Genomic DNA, 22,431 nt, shown 5'->3' with positions numbered 1-22,431 from the left:
GCAAAAGCCCTAAATTAAATATAATTGAATAGTGTATGAACATTAAAAAAAAAATAAAAGCCTAGCTCGGGAGAGTTTGGCAGTGAGTTCCCATTGAGTAAATCCTCAATGTAAGCGTTTTTCGCAGGAGACACTACAATAAATATGAGCTTTAACAATGCCAAAATCTGCAATACCTGAAAACCGTTTTTTTAGATGGTTTTAGACAATAATTTTTTATAATGTTACTGTTGAACTTCAGTTTTTATTATTTTATAGCAACAAAATAAAACCGTTCTTTTTTACTATTTTAAAGAACGGTTTTATAACCGTTACTAGGATTTGTTTTTAAGCAACAGTTTTTTAATGTTGTTTAAATAATTGTATAAAAGATACGCTTGAAAACCGTTGCCAAAGTTGCTATACTTTAAAACCGTTCTCTTAGATAATTTTAGACAACGATTTTTATAGAGTTGCTGTTGAAGTTTAATTTTTTATTAAATTATTACAACAAAATAAAACTGTTCTATTTGACTATTTTAAAGAACGGTTTTATAACCATTACAATAATTTTTTATTAAGCAACAATTTTTTAATATTTAAATAATTATGTAAATTAAAAGATACATATAAAAATAGTTCTTTATAAATATTAAATAAGTAGAAGACTAAAAAATTATTGTTATAAATAAATAATAAATATTATTTATGAAGTAAATAAATTTATAACAAATATTATTTTTTGTTTCATTCTCGCTCTAAAATTTAACATATTTTTTACGCTTAAACAAATTTTTGAGAAACTCCCTTTAGAACAAAACACAGAGCTCTGGTGTTTTTCCTCCTCTACTAGCTCTATGTCCCTAACCCACTATAACCCACCACTCATCATCAAAGCCTGCCATCATCATCGCACAAAATCAGCTTCACGCAGTTCGTGGTGCGTCGTCGAAGGAAGCAGTTCATGGTGCGCCGTCGCTGCGTCTCCACTCTCCTCGCCGGGTGGGTCGTCGCTGCTTGTCCTCTCTCCGCGCAGTGGTCGTTGATGCTTCTCTCCTGGCCGTCGCTTCTTCTCCACTCCTCGCCGTGGGCCGTTGTTTTGTCTCCCCTCTCGCCGCGCGCGTGGGTCGTCGCTGCCCTGGCCGGCGATGCTTCTCCTCGTCGTTTGTGGGTTGTCATGCTCCTGGCCAATTCTACGATAACTACTTCGACGCTGGCTACAATGTCGAAACTCTTGATTTACAGGTCCTCAATGGTAACCTCTCCTTTTTCATCGATTTCAATTCTATATACTCTGCAAATTGAGGAAATGGATTTCAAATTGCCATTGAAAGAAGAAATCACAAATCAATAGGCCGATTGTTCTGTTTGTAGGTCTCGCTCTATTGGTTGATGTTCCTAGGATAAAAACCTTACCGATATATATAAACTGATGGAGTTTTATGAAAGTTTCTCTGATTCTGCTATTTTACTGTCGATTAAGCAATTTTCATTCATGTGAGATGCTGAATTTTGCAACACAGGAAATTGTGATTTGTTAAAATTTGTCTTAGAAGTTGGGGAGATGCTTTCTCCTATGCTATGCAAACCGTTTTCCTGGCCTATTTTGTTTTGATTTTTTGCTATAGAAATGCAAACTTATCTTCCCTAACATTTGTTGTATTATATATTGCATATTAATCCTTTTCTAGATGAAGTCTTTAGATATCCCCAAAGGTGTTCGCCGTGTGCTATTCAGAACCTTAAATACTGACAAGCAAGTTGTAGAAGTTGCAATGTAGTCACTGCTATAGGAGCATGTTCTATTTTGGCTGTATATCATAAGCATTGAATCATAATTCTTGCATATATAATTTTTGGTTTGTCTTGAAAATTATTCTACCAATATAATGCTTCAATCCAAACAGTCATGTGCGTCGTTCATAAGTGTAAATAGCAAAATATTGTTCTGAGAATAGTAAAAAATACGAGTCATAATTTCTCATGACTTTGAACGTGACGACAACTGTGTTTTTTCCTTATGAGGAAGAAATTGTATTAATGTACGGATTAGATCTTTTGGTAATTATAATATGTCAGTTACACGCCATTATTGGTTTCTACCATTTTTGTTTGTGAAATCGGGGTTTAGGGTTTGGATTCTGTTACTGTGAAATTGGTTTTACTGTTTTGATTATGTTACTTTGAAATTGAGTTTAGAGTTTGGAATTGATTACTGTGAAATTGAGCATCCTTTTCCTACTCTTTTTAACCTAATTTAAATTCTACTCTTTTTTCCCTTGAACTTCTTCTATGCTTATTGTTTTGTTATGATTTTATTTCAGACTAAGCAAATCTTATGTCATAGCATATGGTTTGAAAAGAGCAATAGGTGAGGTAAACCTTCCCCAAAATAAATAAATTATTTTTCCATGTTGATTTTTCAAATAAGTTTGTGTTTTCTTGTTTAGTTTTGTACGAATATTGTTCTTACTGGGTTGGGAAGTCTTACCTTTTCTGGTCATTATTTCTTTTGTTTGTATTACTTTCGGGTGATTTGTAAAGTTTCAATGTATAATTCTTCAACTTTAATGTTGTTATTGTCAGTTTTTGCTCACTTATAGCCAAAGTAATGTTACATCTTTAAAAATTCTAAATAAGTAATTACAATATTATACAAACTCAGTTTGTCCATTATTTATTAATGTTCTTGTTTGCATTTATTCCTTTAGATATTTCTTTAGACTATCCAAAGCAACTCCTAACTTGAACACCTGTCTTATGGGTTGTATTTTTTAATTTAGCTTAGCTTGTTTTCATGTGCAACTTGTTGGCAACTCATCTCTTGAAGAATTAAAAGTTTCATATTGATATGACATTTACTTATATACTGAATTATATTGAATTCATTATTCTAAGGTTTTTTTAAGGCTTAACAATTTGCTTATGGACCATATATATCAGGAAGTCAAAATCATTTTATATTTAACTTTTTCTATGGAATTAAATGATGGTTTATTAGTAACAAACCTTCCATCTTGCTTGATGATAAGAGAGAGATTTATTGTCGATTTAGAATCAAGAATCAATTCGTTAGTAGCATAGTCCAAACCAACAATGAATTCTCTTATTCAAATGTCAAATTCAAATTAAAATAACCGAGAGTAATTAAACCTCGAGTCGTTCTTCCTTAGGAGTTGCAATGAAATGTCATATTATTGGCTACGAGGGAAATAGGGGTTGGATGGTAACAATTGGCAAGAAATTTAAAGTGCAATAAAATAAAAAGACATGCAATGAATTAAATGGAAAGCAAGTAAAGGCAATGAAAATGGAATTTAAATACTAAAAAGAGCTCTTGGTGAGAATTGGGGGATTGAGGATTCTTATCCTAGTTGTGGATCACAAACATGGTAATTGTGTGTGAATTAATCCCAATTAGTCTATCCTAACATCGAGGATAAGTCAAAAGGGCATAATTGATTCCAATCCCTAAGTCCTAGTCAACACTAGTGGGTCACTTAGAGTCAAGGAAAACCAAACCAATAAATAATTCTCACACAATGCGGAATGGACATCCACAACTCAATTTCACCCAAACACCCAATTTCTCAACCAAGAGTGTGAAAACTAAACATACAAGAAAAGCAAGGAATGAAACAAGCATGCAAGAAACTAAAATTCAAAGCAATAAAAGTCAAAGCAAGGAAAATTAAAATGCAAGAAATGTAAGACCCAGAATATTTGAAAAAAATCTTATTATGATCAAGTCTCAAATCCTACAGTTATTTATAGCCTTAATTTCAGAGATTATTTTATTAAAGATAATTAAGGCAAGTTTTGATTTATTGGATTTGAGATAAGTTATGATTATTATCCAATTTTATAATTATTGGGCTATTTTCTATATTTAAAGTATAAGGTTGATAATTATGAAATAATAAGGATTTTATATGATTTGAATTAGATAAGTAATATTTTAAATATTATTACTGCTATTTTGGAAAATGAAGAAATTAAGTATACTATTTCTAATTTTTAGATTTGGGCATTTTATTGAAAATAATTTGTGAAATTGATGAGCAAATAGTATTTTCTATGTACAAATAGTGTTGGATTTAATTTGGGTTTCAATTACTATATTATTCCCAATTTTATGTGAAATTACCCTAATGCCCTTAACCCTAATTTTCAAAATGAAACCCTAACCCAATAACCCGTACCCGACTCGGTTTCCTCCTCACCCAACCTAGCAGCAGCAACGCAATTTTGCTTCCTCCTTTCCTCAAACCAAAAACTACCGCAGCAGCAGCTGCAAGATGAAGGAAGGAAGAAACAAAATTGAGGGAGAAGGAGAGGAGTTCGCTGCGTGGGGAGAGAGGGAGGCGCGTCTCGTCGCCGTCGAGCTGGAGGGGGAGCTGTCCGCTGCGCCATGGCACTGCCGCCACCATGCCATGCCTCGCCGCGAGGTACCCAATCGTGCCATCGCTGTCCCGTGGAGCCATCGCTGTGCCGCCGCGCGTGAGGATGCTGGGCCGTCGCTGCCTTCTCGTCGCAAAAGAGAGAGAGCTCGCGAACCAAGGAGATCGACCCACGCCTCACTGCCGCCAAGCTCGCGCCGTCGCTGTCCCGTTGAGCTTTTGCCGATGATTGTGCCGCTATTGTCAGAGATGACCCGATGGGAGAGAGGGGGAAGACCACCCGCGACGGTGCTGGAACTTCCATGGCCGTCAGAAACTGCCACCTACCTCCGCCACTGCTAGGGTTCGCCGCCGGTGCGCCGTTGAAAGGAAGGCCGTTCAGTCACGCCGAGCAGGAGAGACAGAGAGATCTGAAGGTGTGCTGGGAACCCAAACACCGTGCCTGGCCCCCGATCGCATCACCGGCGCCGCCTCGGTCGGAACTGCCGCCATCAGAAAAGGGTTCTGGTCGCCAGGAGTGGTTCTGCGACTCCCGGGACCACCGCCGGAGCTTCTGGCTACTCCTGCCGTCGCCGGAAAAGTTTGCCGGTAAGGGTTTTATTTGAGGTTTCTGCCTTTTTGGTTTTCGAGATGGTTTTGATGCGGTGCGATTTTTCTAGTTGATCCACCGGAGTTTCTGGCCGTCGCCGGAGCTGTTGCTGCCGCCGGTTCGAAATCGGAACTGCTTCGTGTTGTTATTCCGGTAAGAAATTATGTTTCGAAAAGCCACGCGTTAGTATTACGTTGTGTTCGGTTAATGAATATGAGTTTTGATAACGTGGGGTCGAGTCCTGATTATTACATGTTGCGAATAGTGTTGCGATGGTTGTTGTGAACGTGACTGGGAGCTGAGGTTTTAGTTGCCGTCAGTTCGGGTTGAGGCGGAAAGGACTCTGTGACGTGTTTGAGTTATGGATTTGCGTTTTGAGGTAGGGGCGCTTTCCGAAAACTATATTTTGTATATTGGGAATTATTACATATGGGTACTGATGTGAGATATTGTGTATTTGGTGATTGTATCTGCCTTATGTACTATTTGATTGACTCGAATGACTATGGATGTTGGTTTGGCTGAATTATTGTGCGGCCTTGTGAAATGTAATGTTTTGAAGTGATTCTTTAAAGGTTTAAAATCTGAGTTTAATCCGTTGAGGATTGATTTGATTTGAGTCGATTATTTGATGATGTGAAATGTCGAATGCACTTTTGAATTCAGCCCGGTTTACTTTACTTGACTTGATCTTGGACAAATGATTTGTTACTGAACCGTTTCTTTAAAGCTTTGAAAATGAGTTAAATCGGTTGATATTGAGTTGATTTTGAAATGATTTTCTTGAGATATGCCACTGAGGCAACTGTTGGATTTAGCTTGCTTTGAATTGATTTCTGGTTTTGAGCTGTTGAAAAGGAATGAGAAACGGTTTAGTTGGGACCCGAACCGGGTGGCAAAAGTCCAAGTTTTAGGGGAGGTGCTGCCGAAATTTCTACAAAATCCTAGTCTTGTTTGAAAAGTTATTTAGAAAGGATTGGATTTGAGAAGTTGTATTATTTGATTTATTAAGAGAATAATTATATTTTCAAGCTTAATTTATTTAGTAAACTTTATGCCTTGAGTTTGACTTATTTAGAAATGAACTATTTTTACCGTTTGAATCACTGAAGGAAAAAAATGATGCTCTAATATTGATTTCAATATAAAAAGGAGCTTTTAGTGGTTTCAAAGGAATCTAGACTTTTGATTGAGTAATTAAGTTTGAGGCATTTTGGAAGGGTTAGAAAAATGGGTTCCAAAAAGAAATCTGAAAGTGGTTTGATTCAAATGAACCGGTTCCTTTTCAAATGAGTTGATTTTTGGACCGGGTTGGAACTTGAGATTTTGTATGGTCGGTTTCATAATAAATTCAGTTTTATTTACTTGAACCGAGAATCCATGATTTTAAGAGTTTCAATGAATTTTAAGGAATTGATATAGGTTGACCTTCCCTAAAGACTTGGGACTCTGCCGAGAAACTTTTGTTATAAAATCCCATTGTTGGATGGGTGATTTTTGAATATCTCAAAGAGGCTTTTAACTTGCCATGATGATGGAAGTTTTGGAAAGAGGATGCCGAGAGTGGCATTATTTTAAAAGGGGAATTTACCTTGAGTTAAAGTGGCTTATGAGCCTGAGATGATTTGAGAAATGAGATCATTAAAGCCAAGGCTGAAAAGAGTTGAAACTTGATTTCAAAGTGAAATGAATTGAGAAAATAATTTATGGCTTAAATGCCGATTTCATGAACTTGATGATTTTGAATGTGGAAGTGCTGTTTTGTTGAGAGCCGGAATGGCTGTGTATGTTTATACATATTGATTGGTTCTGGATTGAACCGTGAGCCGGAATGGCTGTGTATGATATGAATATTGGCTGGTTCTGGATTGAACCGTGAGCCGGATGGCTGAGATGGATGTTGATCCATGATTGAGAATGAAAGCAATTATGCTGAGACATTGATAAGTTGTGATTTTTGCACTTCCACTATTGGAGATGAGGGTTTCCCTGGGTAGTAGCAATGGCTAGCCACCATGTGCTCCAGGTTGAGACTCGAAGCTCTGTTAACCCAATGTCGTAAGTGTGGCCGGGCACTGTGAAAGGCCCGGATGAGCTCGCCCCCATAAATATTCACCAGTGATGGTGATGGATAAATATTCACCAGTGAGGGTGATGGATATGGATCATGATTATGATCAAGTTTATGATGAGTATAACTCGAGTTGGGGATGCACGACAGAGGGACAGTCCAATGGTTAGCTACCAGGACTTGTCGGGTTGGCTCTATAACCGACAGATGATATCATCAGCCACTAGGGACAGGCATGCATCATATGCATTTGTGTGACATTGGTTGGGTGTGCATATTATACTTGGTTTGCCTATGTGATTAATTGCTAACTGTTTTACTTGTAATAACTGTTTGTTTGTGCTTGAACTTCCTATCTGTGTTTGCATCTGGGACTCTGTTGGATTGTGGTGATTGGTTGTTGGTTGGATTGTTTGGGCCTAGGGCCGTGGTTGGAATGAGATGAACTGATGGTTGATTTCGATTTTGTGTTTCTGGTTTGGAATAAAATATGAAAGGCTATTTTGGTTTCGCTTAGATAAACCGCTTTGAAGGGCTTATTTAATTGTTGTCATAATGCTCTGTATTGTTTTAGTTATGGTTTATTGTACCCTCGCCTTTATCTTGATATAATCTGTAAGAGGGATAGGAATTGTATTGGATTATGTTTGTAGTATTACTTATATATATGTATGTATATATATGGATGTACTCTTTATGAGTTTTTGTACGTTGTATGGTATTTATGGATGTACGTTATCGAACGAAAGAATTTTTGGGAGCGGTATTGCGGTTTAAAGCTTTAATCAGGCTCATATTTTAGTAATAAATAATATAGAAGTCGTCGTAATGTCCGAGCTATCAAAGGCGCGCAGCCGAAAGCGTGAGCTTTGGTAGTTAGGGTGTTACAAGAAACCTCTTGGCAAGTAATTGAGAGCTAAGGTTACCTATCCTAGCCATTGACCACAAACACATGATGATTATGAAGAGTTAATCCTACTTAGTTAACCCTATATCGAGGATAAGTCAAATAGGCATAGTTGATTCCAATCCCTAAGTCCTAGTCAACACTATTAATGGGTCACTTAGAGTCAAGGGAAACCAAATCAACTAACTACTCTAATGTATTAAACAAGAATAGACATCAATGACTCAAGGAGCACCAAAGTCCTCAATACCAAGCCAAGAGTGAAGAAAAACTATGTAAAAACTAAGCCAAGTATTTTGTCAAACACTTGGTATGCATAAGAATAAAATAATATTAAAATGCATTAAAAATAAAATCTAACTACCAAAAGCAAGAAAATGATAATAACAACTAAAGGAAGCATTAAATGAACATAAAACATAAATTACATTAATAGAAATTAAAGAAGTACAAGAGTGTTCATAAAATAAAAAATGACATAAAAGAGAAATGAAGAAGAAGAATTAAGACAATAAAGCAAGGAAACATAAATAAAACTACATTAAGACAAGAATTAAAGACAGAAATTAAAGAGAAATTAACTAAACCTAACCTAATTCTAGAGAGAGGGGGGAGCTTCTCTCTCTAGAAACTAAGAGAAGAACATGTAAAAGCTAAACCTAATTGCCCCCCTTGCTTCCACTTGAATTGGGGTTGAAATAGCTTCAGAAATCAGTTGGGTTGGGTTTTGGAGGCCCATAATTCGCCCCCAGCGATTTGTAATTAATGAGCTCACGTGACTCGGGTCACGCGTACGCGTCGCCGAGCTCGCACTTGTGCGTGCGCACGCGTTGCTTGTGCACACGCACAGATCACTGAACTTCCAAACTCCATTTCTTTATGGTTTCTTCCCTTTTGCATGCTCTTTTTTTCTCACTTCTTCAACCCATACTTGCCTTGGAAATCTGAAATCACTTAGCAAATGCATCAAGGCATCAAATGAGATTAAAGTGAATAAAATTTAGCAATTAAAAGGCCTAAAGAGCATGTTTTCATTTTCAAGCACATTTTAGGAAGAAATCATGAAACTATGCTATTTCAATGGATAAGTGCAAGAAAATTTGATGAAATCCACCCAAATAGAGCAAATAAATACCATGAAATGTAGATTCATCACATCCCCACACTTAAACAATAGCATGTCCTCATGCTATACTCAAGAAGGAAATAAAGGGTATTATATTTATTCAATGCAAGTAAACTACCTACATGCAATCTATCTACATGAATGCAACTACTTAGTCAAAATAAATCAATTTCCAAGAAAGTATATATGAACATAAGGGCTAAAGTAATCTTAACCAAGTCAAATCTATAATTGATTAGAGTTATTGAAAAGAATTAACAACTTGCAAGAAAGGAATTAAGCATAGGTGAAAACATGTAATCGAGTAATGAAACCCTTACCGGATGTGTATCCGCTCTAATCACTCAAGTGTATAGGGTCAATTCACTCATTTTTCTTCTAATCATGCTTTCTAAGATTTGTCTTTCATCTAACAATCAACAATTATTCAATGTATGCATACAAATAACATGAGGGCTTTCCATAGGTTGTAATGGGGCTAGGTAAAGGTAAGGTTATATATATATATGGTCAAGTGAGCTTTAAATTTGAATGTTTGACTAACTTAAGCTCTCACCAAACCTACTTAACAACCTATACAACTCAAAGTAAACCTAACTACCCATTTTTCACTTTTCTTACATACTCATGCATTTTCTTTTTCAATCACAACTCATATGCATTGTTATTGTTATTCTACTTTGGGGTATTTTGTCCCCTTTTTATTATATTCTTCCTTTTTTTTTCAAACTAAAATATATACAAAGGTGTTAATGCATATGGTTTAAGCATTTGATACATGAGTATGTACCCAATTCCCAAGATTTTCAACAAAGTACAAAAATTTCACTTTTATCTCAACCAAAGTTCCCAAACTTCCCCACACTTAGATGATATACACTCTCACTAGCCTAAGCTAATCAAAGATCCAAATAAGGGACATTTATTTATTTTTCACTTTAAGGCTAGTAATGTGCTAACTTTAAGAACAAGAGGGGATTGAAATAGGCTCAAAGTTGGTTAACAAAGGAAGATAAAAGGGTAGGCTATTTGGGTAAGTGAGCTATATGAAAAGAAGGCATCAATCATGTAAATGTATAAATACATCAAACAATGGACATAAAGAATCAAACAAATCAAAGATTGCAATCATAAAAAGAGAATAACACACACACAAGAATGAAAATAGTGGTTATATGGTGTAACCACACAATTAGGCTCAAAAACTCACATGCTTATGTGTTCATAACTCAAAAACATGTTCCACAATATATTTCAAGCAAGTTTCAATCAAACAAATACCAACTCAAATAAATTAGGATGTGCATGCCCTATCAAGAATGTTTTTCTTAGAAAATTTTCATTATATTAACTAAGCTTATTATATGTATGCAAAGACATGCAATAAACTAAGAGAGAATGTAATTAAAGCTCTAAGATATATACAAACTAAGAAGAGAAAATGCAAGTAAGAATTCAAAAAAGAAGATGAAAGTGTTAGGATTAGAGTTTGTCACCCAAGGTTGTTGATCGGTGACGACCTCCCCACACTTAAAGGTTTGTACGGTCCTCCGTGCACTCAAAGGTGAACTAGGGGGTGTAGCGACTTCGGATTTCCACCTTCAGCTGGTGGATCAATCGGCTGCTGTATGCCCTTTCTCCCGCTTCCCTTGTTGTTTATGGTGGATCACTCATGAAAGATAGAAGATAGGATAGTAAGATGCAAATAAAAGTTGATAAGAGAAATGTGGATAAGTGCAAATATTTCAATGGATAAGTGCAAGAAAAGTTGATAAAATCCACCCAAATAGAACAAATAAATACCATAAAATGTGGATTCATCACTTGATCAACACAACTGAACTGAAGCACAAGAATAATTGTCAATGGTAGCCTCTTTAGACATAATATACAATCTCAAATGATGGTTTTACTTGTCTTTTCTTTGGTATTTTGTTTCTTCTTGTATTATATTTAAATGAGATTATTAATTTGCTTGACCAAATTAATAAGCTATTATGACCTAGCTATTAATAAGAAAATACATAAGAAAAATCACTAGCAGTTATCTTTCTTTCCCTCGTCCATTCTCTCTATTAGTAAGCATTATTAGCAGTAGGCTTAGCATTATATTTAATTTGCTAATTTTTTTGTTCATAGGAAAATCATGATGAAGGTGAGGAAGAATTTAATCACACATTATAAGATCAAACACTAGAGAGTAAAAATCACCAATTTGTGGAGATGATGGGGAGTCTATTTGCTATTATAATATATCAAATCTCTTTTGTTTATGATTAGATATTGTTATGACTTAGACTCTTATTATGTGATTTTAAAGTATCTAAGTTTATTTGACTTCTAAAATCTTTTTTTTATAGGTTACAAACATGTATGAATCTTATAGAATATGTTATAAATCAAATGTTCAATTATTTTTTTAGTGATTTGATTCAAATGGTTGGAATATTAATCTATTGACACTAAAAAATAGTTAAAATATTAATTTTAATGCAACATGAGAAAACTATTCTAAATAAAGCAATATATAACTACAAAAATATCGTTGTCAAAAGTTGCAAAGACAATGTTGTTAAAATCGTTGTCAAAGACAGCTACAAAATGGCAATGGTATTAAAACCATTGCGAAAAAAACAACACCAAAGGCAATGTTTTTAAACTATTGTCTTTGTGAATAACAAAACTACAACAGCTTAAAACCGTTACCTATCCAGTTATGGTTTTAAACCGTTGTCTATCCAGTAACGGTTCTAAACCGTTCTTTAAAAATTATTGTCAAAACGTTGTCTATGCCAGTAACTATGGCAACGGTTTTTTTAGTTGCCGTTGCCTTAGGTAAAAAACTGTTGCCTATGAGTATTGGCAATGGCCGCATATACTATAGGTCAAAAACTGTTGCCAAAGCGTTGCCTAAAATTTTAGAAACGGTTTTTCGATCTATGGCGACGATTTTTTACCGTTGCTAAAATCCTTATTTCAATTCAATTCAACCTAGAAACAAGAACCTAACATTACTTCTGTTATTAGTTAAACCATTATTAGTTTGGAAAACTAAGAAATTATGTAACCGATTTAATTTGAATTAATTGGTTTGGAATAACTTCATCATGAATTGAATCTTTTATTTGACTTCAGATATATAGACACGTGTTCAACAACAATTTCATCATCAAATCAGACCTCATTCTTTGATTTGCTTTTATTTGCCCATCGAAAGGAATTGAGTTATATTTAAATCTTAATTCACAATTAATCAATCCCAAGTGAAAATAATGAAGTGAAATTCTCAAGAAATATAGCTAACCAACTTCACACATTTAATAGCAGCAATTACTAAGCAATTTACTATAATTAGGCAAAAGCCCTAAATTAAATATAATTGAATAGTGTATGAACATAAAGAAAAAAAAGATAGAAGCCTAGCCTGGGAGAGCTTGGTAGTGAGTTCCCATTGAGCAAACCCTCACTGTAAGTGCTTTTAGCAGGAGAGCGATTCTCAATTGCAAAGACCTTATCTTTGTACCAAAGCAACAATATCGTCTCTCCCTCCTGTATTATCACGCGTAGCTTCCCCTTTAGCAGCATCCCCAGCCCAGCTGTACCACCGGCACCCAATCTGGGTAACACAATGAATATGAACATTAAACATAAGAAGAAAAAAAAGATGACAGAAATAAAAATTCTAACATTTTGCTATATAATACACTCAAACTCTTGATTAAAAAACTAATCCAATAAATTAAGTTACTAAAATTCTTGAGTTTTGGCCATCACTGTCAGTATGCAATTATCCAACAATTTAAAACCTTAATTTCACAAAAAAGTTTATCTCAAAGTCTCAAACAGATATAGTCTAAGTTTACCTCAAAAAGCTTTTGGATTAACTTGAAAAGCGCACTTTTAAAATTAACACCAGCAGGTGAGTTGGAAAGCATGAAGCCAAGATCAATATGTATGATATCACCATCTTCATCCAATAAGAAGTTTCAATTATACCTATCATTCACCTGAATGGAAAAAAGGGCATAAAAAAAGTAGAAATAAAAATAAATATACATACCAATGCAAAATTTTATAACTATTCTCTTTCTCATGGAAAAGACTGTACTTAATTAAATACTAAAAAAAAATTCCTACAAAGTTCTAGAGAGAGATGGCAAATTAACGTATTGCACGTATTTTTCTCATGTACATCTATCAAGGTCTAAATAATTTAGCAATCAAATTTAAATGTTCCATTTTAAAGAAACATGCTACGGGAGTTGCATACTAAAAACTTAGCATCAACAAATTCAAAGTTAATGAAAAGTGGGATTTCATTCATACATGTAATTTAGCTATAGGTTTCTTTTATTCTAATAAACTATTCTATAAGGTTTGATTGTGACAGAAAGAGATTTATTAATTTTGAAGAGAATACATACATCTATCAAGGTCTTCATTATAAATGTTCCATTTCTTGAAGGGAGCTAGTTTTCTTCTCAATCTTCTTCGACCTCTTCTTCATATCCTTGATATCCTGTACAATTGAAATAATTAAATGGTACCATCCCAAAGGAATGGACAATGCAAAAAAGAAAACCGAATCAAGCATTGGCCAAAGCTCAACAAAAATAAAAAGTGAATCTGAAAATAAATTTAAAGAAATCAAAAAGTAAAATACTAAAAAAACAAAAATAAGATCATACACATATGGTATCCTTTCAAATCAAACCCTTCTTTTGAGAAATGGGATATTAAGATCATTTTTTAAGAAAATATAATAAAAATATAATAACCTTTCTTCCGTTTTGTGATGCATTAAATATCAAAACGTGAACGGACAAGAGAATGAGGATAATTGAGAACTACTTATAGGAAGAATAAGAAATTTGAACAACAAATTGAAAATCATGTTTAAATTTAAAAAAAAAAAGGGAACAAAGGCCAATGCATGCACTATAAAAAAATCTGGTAAAAACGATGGTTTTTTTCATTTATGACAGTTTGAACCGCCATTATTATCAAGAACGGCGGTTTCAGAAAGTAACGTAATTCTAGGTGCCATTCTGGTTATTACGGCAATTTTCTGAAAATCGCCACAATTTTCTAGGTTAAAACGGCGGTTTTTAGATAGGTTAAAATGGCGGTTCAAACCGCCATTATTTCTAAATAAATTGGCATTTTCTGGTTGGTAAAAACGGCGGTTCAAACCGTCGTTATTTCCAGGTAAAAAGGGTGTTTTTTGTTGGTTAAAATGGCGTTTTTGAACTGCCATTTTTACTATGAGAGAGTGGCATTTTGGATGGTTAAAACGGCATTTTAAATCGCCATTTTTACCGGGTTAAAATGGTATTTTTAAACCGTCGTTTTTACTCTGACAGTGACATTTTTATTGGTTAAAATGAAATTTGAAACTGTCATTTTTACTGGGTTAAAACGACATTTTTAGTTGGTTAAAACGATATTTTTAAACCGCCGTTTTTACCTTCACAGTGGTTGGTTAAAGTGACGTTTTTATCGTTTAAAAAGGTAGCTTTTACTGTCATTTTTATCGTGTTAAACAAATAATTTTTTAATTAAATTTTCACAATAACAAAAAATCATAATCCATAAACAAAATATTATATAATTCATAAATAAAGTACTATACATAATATATGATTTTTTAGTATTGGAAATAAAAAATAATAACTGTTATACAAAAACTTGTCTTACTAAACTAACCAAAATACAAACATTGCAATAAGCACTAATCAGTCAAATCTATGATCCAGTTCCTTAAACTATGTTAATATCTAATAATGTATTTAAACCATCTAATAAGTGCTATTTTTACTACTTAGATTATGAATATATAAGACAAATAACTTAGTTAAGTGATGATGAATAAGATTTGGAGACCAAAAATTTTCTCCTTTTGTAATTAGATTTAAAACAAACCTGTCTTAGTTTCTTGGTCTCTTGTGTGAGTTCCATTCTTGGAACTTGTTCCAACATCTTTGTTTCTTGCTCTGACACTCCAACTTTCATTATCCGGACTCATCTCCTACATTCAAATTAAAATAATCAGTTTTCATTCAATCATCAACCACCGCAATAATTATAACTAATTTTAGGGAATTGAAAAGTAATTTTAGGCAAAAAATGAATAGAGAGAAATTACCTTGTTTCTATAAACCGAAATTATGCTGCATATCATTGCAGCAACTTCATCTATAGAACGACTCGAGTATTTTGCGTCTCCAGCTTTTTCTTCAACTCTATTAGCAGAACTATTGGTATTTGAACATGTTGGAACTTGGAAAGAATGGAAAGAAAAAAAAAAGATGCAAAAATATAGCATATGTGATTCCGTATGACATCTTGAAGAAAATAAACACCATTAAAATAGACTATACACAATGGTAAAAGCAAAAAAAAATAATAAAGCAGTAAACCGAGTTAAAAAGGCAATGGCAATCAAGGACGGCAGCTAGATTAAAACGAGAAGTGGAAGAGTTTTTTAAACATGATGATTCAGACATGCCTGAATTAAGACTCAAAATAAAAATGTCACAAATAACTCATGCATACATAGACTAAGTAAAAAATAAATTAATAAACTCATAGTACCTTAGCAAATTTTCCACTGAAAACAGAGAGTGCAACCTTTCAGAAGGCTGGTATGTGGCGAATGATTACAGTAGTTAATCTACGGATATACTTTCCTCTTAGTGCATCAATTACCTCTTCACCAGTTAGATCTACCAGATGAGATTGGGTATTACCAACAATAGGAGAGCTGTTGATATCTGACTGACAATAGTTGTAAAAAGAATATTAAAAAGGAAAAACTTAATGTCATTTTCTTAAGTCAACTAAAGAACAACCCAACAATCAACTTAATGCAGTTTGCACTTACAGATTCACCCAATTCATCTTGAATCTTCCTCTACTTAGCATCAGAAAGAGCATTTTTCATGCAATTCCTTCTTCAGATGTTCCATTCTGACCCCATGATCTGATGTACACTTCTCACACAAACCTTAGATTCTCTGATTCTGTAAAGGAATAGAACCCAATGGACTCCACATTCAGCCATCTCAAAGTAAAAACTAAAGGCTTATTTTTGTGAAAACATTTTCTATTTTCAGGATTTTGTGAGTGAAAAAAAAATAGAAAACACAATTTTATTCTTTTCATTTTCTTCACAATAATCTTAAAAACAAAAAATATTAGAAATGAAAAAATAAATATTTTCACAATCCAAACTAGCCTTAAGGTTCTTAAGGAATAAGTGAAGCTTATAAAAGAGAGAATATTAAAAGTGAAAGGGACATTGGACAGGGGAGCTATAAGCTACACAATATATATGCAAAGTTACAACAACTCTAGTAGCAAAATATGAAAATAAATGACAAATATTTCAAACAATGGGTACGAACAAAATTTCCAAACTTGTATATTCAAATAATGTCAGACTAGATCAGACTCTGGTTCCAAATCCAATAGCAACCTCACGGTATTATCAAGCTGCATGGAGAATAAACATGTGTAAAAATCACCCTGCAAGCAGAATACAGATAGAAGACCAAAAAAAAAAAAAAAACAAAAAGGCAATACTACTTGATAGATTCATACAATTTCAGCAACTTCCAGAATGTATAATGTTTATCAGGGTAGACTCAGTCTTTTCTCACATAACAATTTGAATAGTCATGTTTTATTCTAAATTTACTGAGGCAAACTGTACCAGTGTCATGTCCAATATGAAATGTAATTTTAAAAGCATTGCCTTGAACTCATTTATCACTTTTTCAACTTCTTCAAGAACACGTTTTAGGATCCCCACCTGAATCTGAATCAAGATCATATGAAAGGCTAACTTCAATAAGAAAAGAGCATGACAAGTTGTTCAGGAATAGAAGAGAAAATCCATAAATATTATATCACATGGTAAATGCTGGAACAAATGCCATTCTTTGAAAGATGACTCTTCAATGGAAAAAACCTCAGTGACATGTAAATTAAAATTTCAATAAACCTCTAAAATAATATAGCTTACCACTGATGCGTGAGCATTTTTCTTACCTTTTCCTAGAGAATTTGTATTTAATTTATTAAGTTTTATCAAGAATTAATTATCTTTTAGCTACTATGGATGCTACTTTGAGTCTTGTGCAATTCTGTTTATTTTAGGTAGCATTTGGTTGGATTTGATGGAGTTTCTGCAGAGAAAGAGAAGAAACCAAGGAGCTGACTAGCGAGGAGCGACGCGTGCGCGTGCCTGACGCGTACGCGTGATCTGGAGCTCTCTATGGTGACGCGTGCGCGTCAGCGAAGTTGCACAGCGACGCGTGCGCGTACCTGACGTGTACGCATGACACGCGAAGAAGATCATCGATGCGTACGCGTGACTGACGCGTACGTGTGACAAGCGCTACATGCAGAATTCGCAGAAAATGCTGGGGGCGATTTCAGGCCGAGTTTCGACCCAGTTTTCGGCCCAGAAACACAGACTAGAGCCAGGGGATAGCAGAGACTCAAGGGAGATTCACACAAGAATGGTTATGCCCACTCAAAGTTAAGCGTGGACCCTATGAAGCAAATGGTTCCCATCCATCAATTGAAGACATGCTGATTGCTTTAATTAATTCAGATTTAAACTTTATTTTTAATTCAAAATAGAAAAAGATATTATTTTAGTTTTAGAAGATAGATTTTAAATTTATTAGGATTAGATATAAAAGGAGATTGGAATTATTCCAAAGGGGGGATTCCATTCCACCTCAGCCCAATTTACAATCCTTATTTTTTCTCTCTGAACCATGAACAACTAAACCTCCACTGTTAAGGTTAGGAGCTCTGTCTATTGTATGGATTGATTTTATTGCTTTTCTATTTTAATTCATGTCTTGATTTATATTTCAAAAATTATTTTCGTTCTTTATTTTATGAATTTGGGTGGAACGGAAGTATGACCATTTTTCTAATTGAGTTCTTGTATAACTTGGAAAAGCTCTTTACTTAAACAACAGCTTGAAAACATATTCTCCTAATTTCTAATTATCTGAATTTAACGGGATACGTGAAATATAATCCTCTTATATTTGAGTAATTAGGATTTCTGTGGCATATAACTAGAATTGAACTTCACCCTTTAATTGGAATTAATTGACCAAGGAATTGGCTGTTGATGAATTTTAGAGGAGACTAGGAAAGTCAAAGGAATTAGGGTCTAGTCACATATAGTTTGCCATGAATTGAATCTTGCATGATTAGAATAAATTAATAAAAAAAGTCAATCTAGAAAATAGATAACTCTAAAACCTTAACTTCCTTCTCCATACTTTATTCCCAATTTATTTATTGCTCTTTTAATATTCTTTATATTTTTTAATGTCTTTTGAACACCAAAACACTATTTTCTTGTTTGTCTAACTAAGCCAATTAATCAACCATTGTTGCTTAGTCCTTCAATCCTCATGGGCTCGACCCTCACTCACCTGAGGTATTACTTGGTACGACCCGGTGCACTTGCCAGTTAGTTTGTGGTTATAAATTCTGCACCAACCACCACCATTCAAACAAGAGTAACTAATAAAAAGATTTAAATCAATATAATAGTCTCATACATGAGAAGGAAGAGCAATTGACTTGGCTTTCTTGTACTCCCTATCTACCAAATCAAATTCCCCCTTGCTTAATGCTACCACGAATAATATTTGGTAAGTTGAAAAGGGGTTCAAAATCTCTGCAGCATTCCTTGGATAGTCTTAATTTTTTTGGTTTGAGCCTACACAATCCAAATCATTCATGGAAAAACTTATTCTGAAATATTAAAAAAGATACCACAAGAAAATGTAAAATTTAGACTTCACTCGCTTGTCTCTCAAACAAAGGCTTCAAAGCACAATTAGCTTTCAAATTAACTCCTTGAATAATACTATGCAAATGGGAGATCCCAGATCCTTCAGGGTCATCCTCAATTCTTTTTAACTTTGATTCAATATCTGTATATTGGTTGGGGAGAAAAAAAAGGCCAGCATGTTTCAGATCACCAAATAAAACTGAGGGAAAAAAAAAGAGTGCTTCTTATAAAATTGAATGACATGTTCCAAAAGTTTAGGGCTCTAACCACTTTGTATCTAACTATGTATAGTGTGTAGTCTAGATTTCGATTAAGTGGTACATATCTTTATGCATCACATGAATCAAGATCTCTTTAGATAGTTCTGAGTTTGCCTCTCATAAAGAATCAAAGATCGTTTAATAAGCCTCGATGTTTGCAGTATTCTGGTGTATTTGTTGGAAGAAAATCTAAAGTTTTTAATTATTCCCTTCTGACTATTGATACTATTTCAAGAGATTACTTTTTGGCATCTGTTTGGTACTTTGTAAATGGCCAGTTTGAGTTCCTTTAGCGAATATATATAAGGATTGGCATGCACTGCATGGTTTATCAATTATAGCACTTAGCATAGCATTCCAATCTCTCAACACACCAAAGAGGGAAATCCTCTAAACCCTAAACAGATCATGCACTTTACACCAAATAGAGGCCAAAAATCAATCCTATCACATAAATTTGTATGTCTTAAATGTCTGTCATTGAAAGTATGTGAATTGGGTATGTTTAGCCTGCAAAGGCTTCAATGCATGATTGTGTTACAAATTGCTCTTTTGCCACTAGTAGTTATTTTCATTTCAATATATAGAAGATTAAGATCAACGAGATATGTTGGAAGAAGTAACTCACCTTCTTGTGTAGAACAACTGATAGATGTTTAATCTTAGTTGTGAGTTGTGCAACTGCATGAAACCAAAATGATATCATTGATTCCTTAACAAGCTCTTATAACCATTTTCATAAGCATTTCCAAGACACTTTTGATATTATCACTTTCATCTAATTATGAACCTATATTGTAATAAGACAGCCACACAATGTTTCAGATTGATAGAAAGGTAACTAAAGCAAATTCATTCCCTTCTTTCCACATGCTTCTCATAAATAAAACAGTTAATTAATAATATCCCTTACCTTGAACTCGAGCAGATCCATGATTTGACTCTGACATTTTGAACTCATCTCTAACCTTTGCAAGTTCAATTTTCAACTTTTTTCTGAGGACATATTATCTGGATGGAAGTACTGAAATTAGCAAAAAGTGGACAATCAACACACATCAGCAACAACATCTTCAATTATAAAAGAAAAACACTCGAAATTGCTGATAAATAGAGAATTGGCAAACCTTGTTGCGAACAGCATAGAGTAGGAGGAGAGTGAGACGATGCAGAGAGAGATGAGCTTGGAGCACAAGGGAAAAAGCTTGGTATCGTCGCAGAGAGCCAAATGATTTTCAACAAGGTTATTAGCAAGTCTAAAACAATGTTAAGTGCCTAAACCAAAGTAATAATAAAGGAAGGAAAAAATCAGAAAAAGAGTCAATGACATATATAGAATTTTAGTGGTTTAATTGAATGTCTACATTGAAAAGATCAAGAGATACAAGTTATAACCCAACAGTTCAATAACTTAAAAAGTGATTGAACATTTTAATCAAAGAAGAAAAAAAAGTGAAAGAAATGTGACTTACTTTTAAGTAGAGTGTAATCACATAGGAGTTACTATCAACAACTGCTTCCCATACATATTGCTTATCAGATCAATGGTAGAAACAACAATCTAATTACCATTCACATGCATACGAAACCCATTAAAAATCAGAAAAATAACAAATCAAGAGCATGCAACTAAGAAGTCACACACGCTACCTTCTCGGAATAAGAAAAGCAAAGTAGAATTCACCATCAAATTAACCAATCAAACCATTATCTACCCCTAAATCAAAACAAGAAACAGCTAAAGAATAGAAACATTGCAAGCAAAATAAAGAGAACAGTAAGCAACCTATTTTGACTACTATGCTAAGATTTAAACCAATTTAATTAAATTTTTCATCCAATAAAGGCAAGCCTAAGACAATCGATTAGAATGAAATATTTTCAAGAGAACAAAGGAAAAAAGGGAGAAGAACCTACCTTGCGAGTCTGCCATCGGAGGAGAAACTCGCAACACGGTAGCTCAATGGACGAGATTGCCGCATAGGAAAACTTTTGAGGAGGAAATTGATGCTAGAGGAGACATCGCCGGAGGAGACCGTTACTGGAGGAGACGTCCCGTGAGGAGACTGTTGCTGGAGGAGATGTCGCAGGAGGAGAAGTCGTGTGAAGAGACGTCGCCGGAGGAGATTGTGAACAGATGAGATCGCGAGTGGCAGAGATTCAACCGTTCTCTCACAGTGGCCATCGTCTCGCGTGGAACGTGTAATGAAGGTTAAGTCAGGGTTGGGATTTTTTATACAATGTGGTAATGGCATTTTAAAACCGCCTGAATCCACAAAAATCGCCATCAGGTGTAAATTAATTATGGCACCACAAAAATTAGTGCCATTTGTAGAGCTGCCGTAATATTAGTGCCATTTTATGTCTTTTTTTTTTGTGCTGATGCAAGAACTTTTATTAATGGACCAATGAACTAACTTTTCTAGCTAATACAGCAACAACCAAGGGAGAGAATTTGAGAAAGGTGAAAAAAAATTAGCCAAAAGACATTCATATAAAACAATAATTCTAAAAATGAAGCAGATTTAGATTAAAAAATAAAAAAAAGCACCAGACACAATCAAGAAAAATCACAAACATAATATAAATTTAGTCAACATGCCATTGCCATCACATTCGTTAGAGATATAAGTCATATAACAACTCTTACCAAGATATTATAACCACCCCCGGAAAGGATCTTTGAAAATTTCTTGAGGACTGAACAAGTTAAAAAAATAAAATCAACCTTTAAGCCTTTAACGATGTAATAGTACATAGCATAAGTAACAAAAATATTAGTTTGAGAATTCTTACTATAAGAATATTTCACTATCTGTACCTATTGTCTGTCCAGTGCTAGATCCATCATAGTTCCAGTTTGGAATCTCAGAAGGATGTTCAATAGGCCTAGGTATTGTCTGAAAAGTTTAAAAGTTGGATTGCTCATGAACAACACTGCTGCATAAATCAAGTTTCAAATAATGATTGTGAATCATATACCTTTGATTAATCCTTACATCGGTTCCTGTCTCTCCAATCCTATTTTATATAACATAGAGGTTTGGAGTTTGGATTACTAAGTATACAATCCTGTTTCATACTCATACCAAATATACTCAGCAATTTTTTATAGGTGTATGGAGTGATGTCCAAATTAAGTAGATTTTCAAGCCTGTTGATGGTACTATTTTCCTTATACAACATATATAATTATTAGATCAGATTCCATAATCCATAGGTAATGCAACATATATAATAAGAAAACTATATAGCTTTATCATTTAG

At 34.2% G+C, this 22,431-nt stretch overlaps 2 protein-coding genes and 1 long non-coding RNA gene across 30 annotated transcripts; 2 read left to right on the top strand and 1 right to left on the bottom strand.

The window, feature by feature from the left end:
* The first annotated feature begins 721 nt into the window (after positions 1-721).
* On the top strand, positions 722-2,639 carry LOC112749678 (uncharacterized). Its single transcript, XR_011873194.1, has 2 exons — positions 722-1,234; positions 2,304-2,639. It is a non-coding gene; the product is annotated as an uncharacterized lncRNA (long non-coding RNA).
* A 1,540-nt stretch (positions 2,640-4,179) lies between these two features.
* Positions 4,180-17,967, top strand: LOC112746905 (uncharacterized). 3 transcript variants are annotated; one of them, XR_011873193.1, is made up of 4 exons: positions 4,182-4,967; positions 5,039-5,121; positions 5,234-5,347; positions 17,233-17,967. XR_011873193.1 is itself a non-coding variant. In XM_025795019.2 (3 exons), the coding sequence occupies exons 1-3, from the start codon at positions 4,637-4,639 to the stop codon at positions 5,276-5,278; spliced, it is 459 nt and encodes a 152-aa protein (XP_025650804.1). In that variant the 5' UTR covers positions 4,180-4,636; the 3' UTR covers positions 5,279-5,551. The 3 variants fall into 3 exon arrangements, 2 of the variants coding, with proteins under 2 accessions (XP_025650804.1, XP_072074774.1); XM_025795019.2 differs by lacking the exon at positions 17,233-17,967 and having other exon boundaries at positions 4,180-4,967; positions 5,234-5,551; XM_072218673.1 differs by lacking the exon at positions 17,233-17,967 and having other exon boundaries at positions 4,180-4,967; positions 5,039-5,551.
* On the bottom strand, positions 8,354-21,718 carry LOC112749676 (exocyst complex component SEC5A-like). 26 transcript variants are annotated; one of them, XM_072218699.1, is made up of 16 exons: positions 21,082-21,389; positions 20,637-20,725; positions 20,292-20,368; positions 20,078-20,188; positions 19,793-19,845; positions 16,787-16,891; positions 16,479-16,566; positions 15,956-16,094; positions 15,667-15,849; positions 15,218-15,326; positions 14,995-15,100; positions 13,497-13,591; positions 12,936-13,079; positions 12,497-12,688; positions 10,569-10,914; positions 8,354-8,890 (listed from the first exon to the last, which is right to left on the bottom strand). In XM_072218699.1, exons 4-7 carry the CDS (start codon positions 20,112-20,114, stop codon positions 16,510-16,512), a joined length of 252 nt encoding a protein of 83 aa, XP_072074800.1. In that variant the 5' UTR covers positions 20,115-20,188; positions 20,292-20,368; positions 20,637-20,725; positions 21,082-21,389; the 3' UTR covers positions 8,354-8,890; positions 10,569-10,914; positions 12,497-12,688; positions 12,936-13,079; positions 13,497-13,591; positions 14,995-15,100; positions 15,218-15,326; positions 15,667-15,849; positions 15,956-16,094; positions 16,479-16,509. The 26 variants fall into 26 exon arrangements, with proteins under 26 accessions (XP_072074800.1, XP_072074782.1, XP_072074779.1 ...); XM_072218681.1 differs by adding an exon at positions 20,815-20,881 and having other exon boundaries at positions 10,569-12,688; positions 20,292-20,439; positions 21,082-21,368; XM_072218678.1 differs by adding an exon at positions 20,815-20,881 and having other exon boundaries at positions 10,569-12,688; positions 15,218-15,314; positions 20,292-20,439; positions 21,082-21,368.
* Between the last annotated feature and the right edge of the window lie 713 nt (positions 21,719-22,431).

Source organism: Arachis hypogaea, chromosome 15 (assembly GCF_003086295.3).
Source record: "Arachis hypogaea cultivar Tifrunner chromosome 15, arahy.Tifrunner.gnm2.J5K5, whole genome shotgun sequence".
Taxonomy (NCBI): domain Eukaryota; kingdom Viridiplantae; phylum Streptophyta; class Magnoliopsida; order Fabales; family Fabaceae; genus Arachis; species Arachis hypogaea.
The sequence above is the reverse complement of the archived record's forward strand: the minus strand, read 5'-3'. Positions and strand labels throughout refer to the sequence as shown.

What these genes read in the sequence shown, in the direction of transcription:
- LOC112746905 (XM_072218673.1), top strand. Translation starts at nt 4,637, where the DNA reads ATGGGAGAGAGGGGGAAGACCACCCGCGACGGTGCTGGAACTTCCATG. An exon ending in GTCGCCGGAAAAGTTTGCCG is followed by an intron (nt 4,968 to 5,038) that starts GTAAGGGTTTTA and finishes CGATTTTTCTAG; the next exon opens with TTGATCCACCGGAGTTTCTG.
- LOC112749676 (XM_072218679.1), bottom strand. Translation starts at nt 20,114, where the DNA reads ATGTCAGAGTCAAATCATGGATCTGCTCGAGTTCAAG. An exon ending in CAGTTGTTCTACACAAGAAG is followed by an intron (nt 16,892 to 19,792) that starts GTGAGTTACTTC and finishes ATCTTGATTCAG; the next exon opens with ATTCAGGTGGGGATCCTAAA. An exon ending in TCATATTGGACATGACACTG is followed by an intron (nt 16,567 to 16,786) that starts GTACAGTTTGCC and finishes TTCTCCATGCAG; the next exon opens with CTTGATAATACCGTGAGGTT.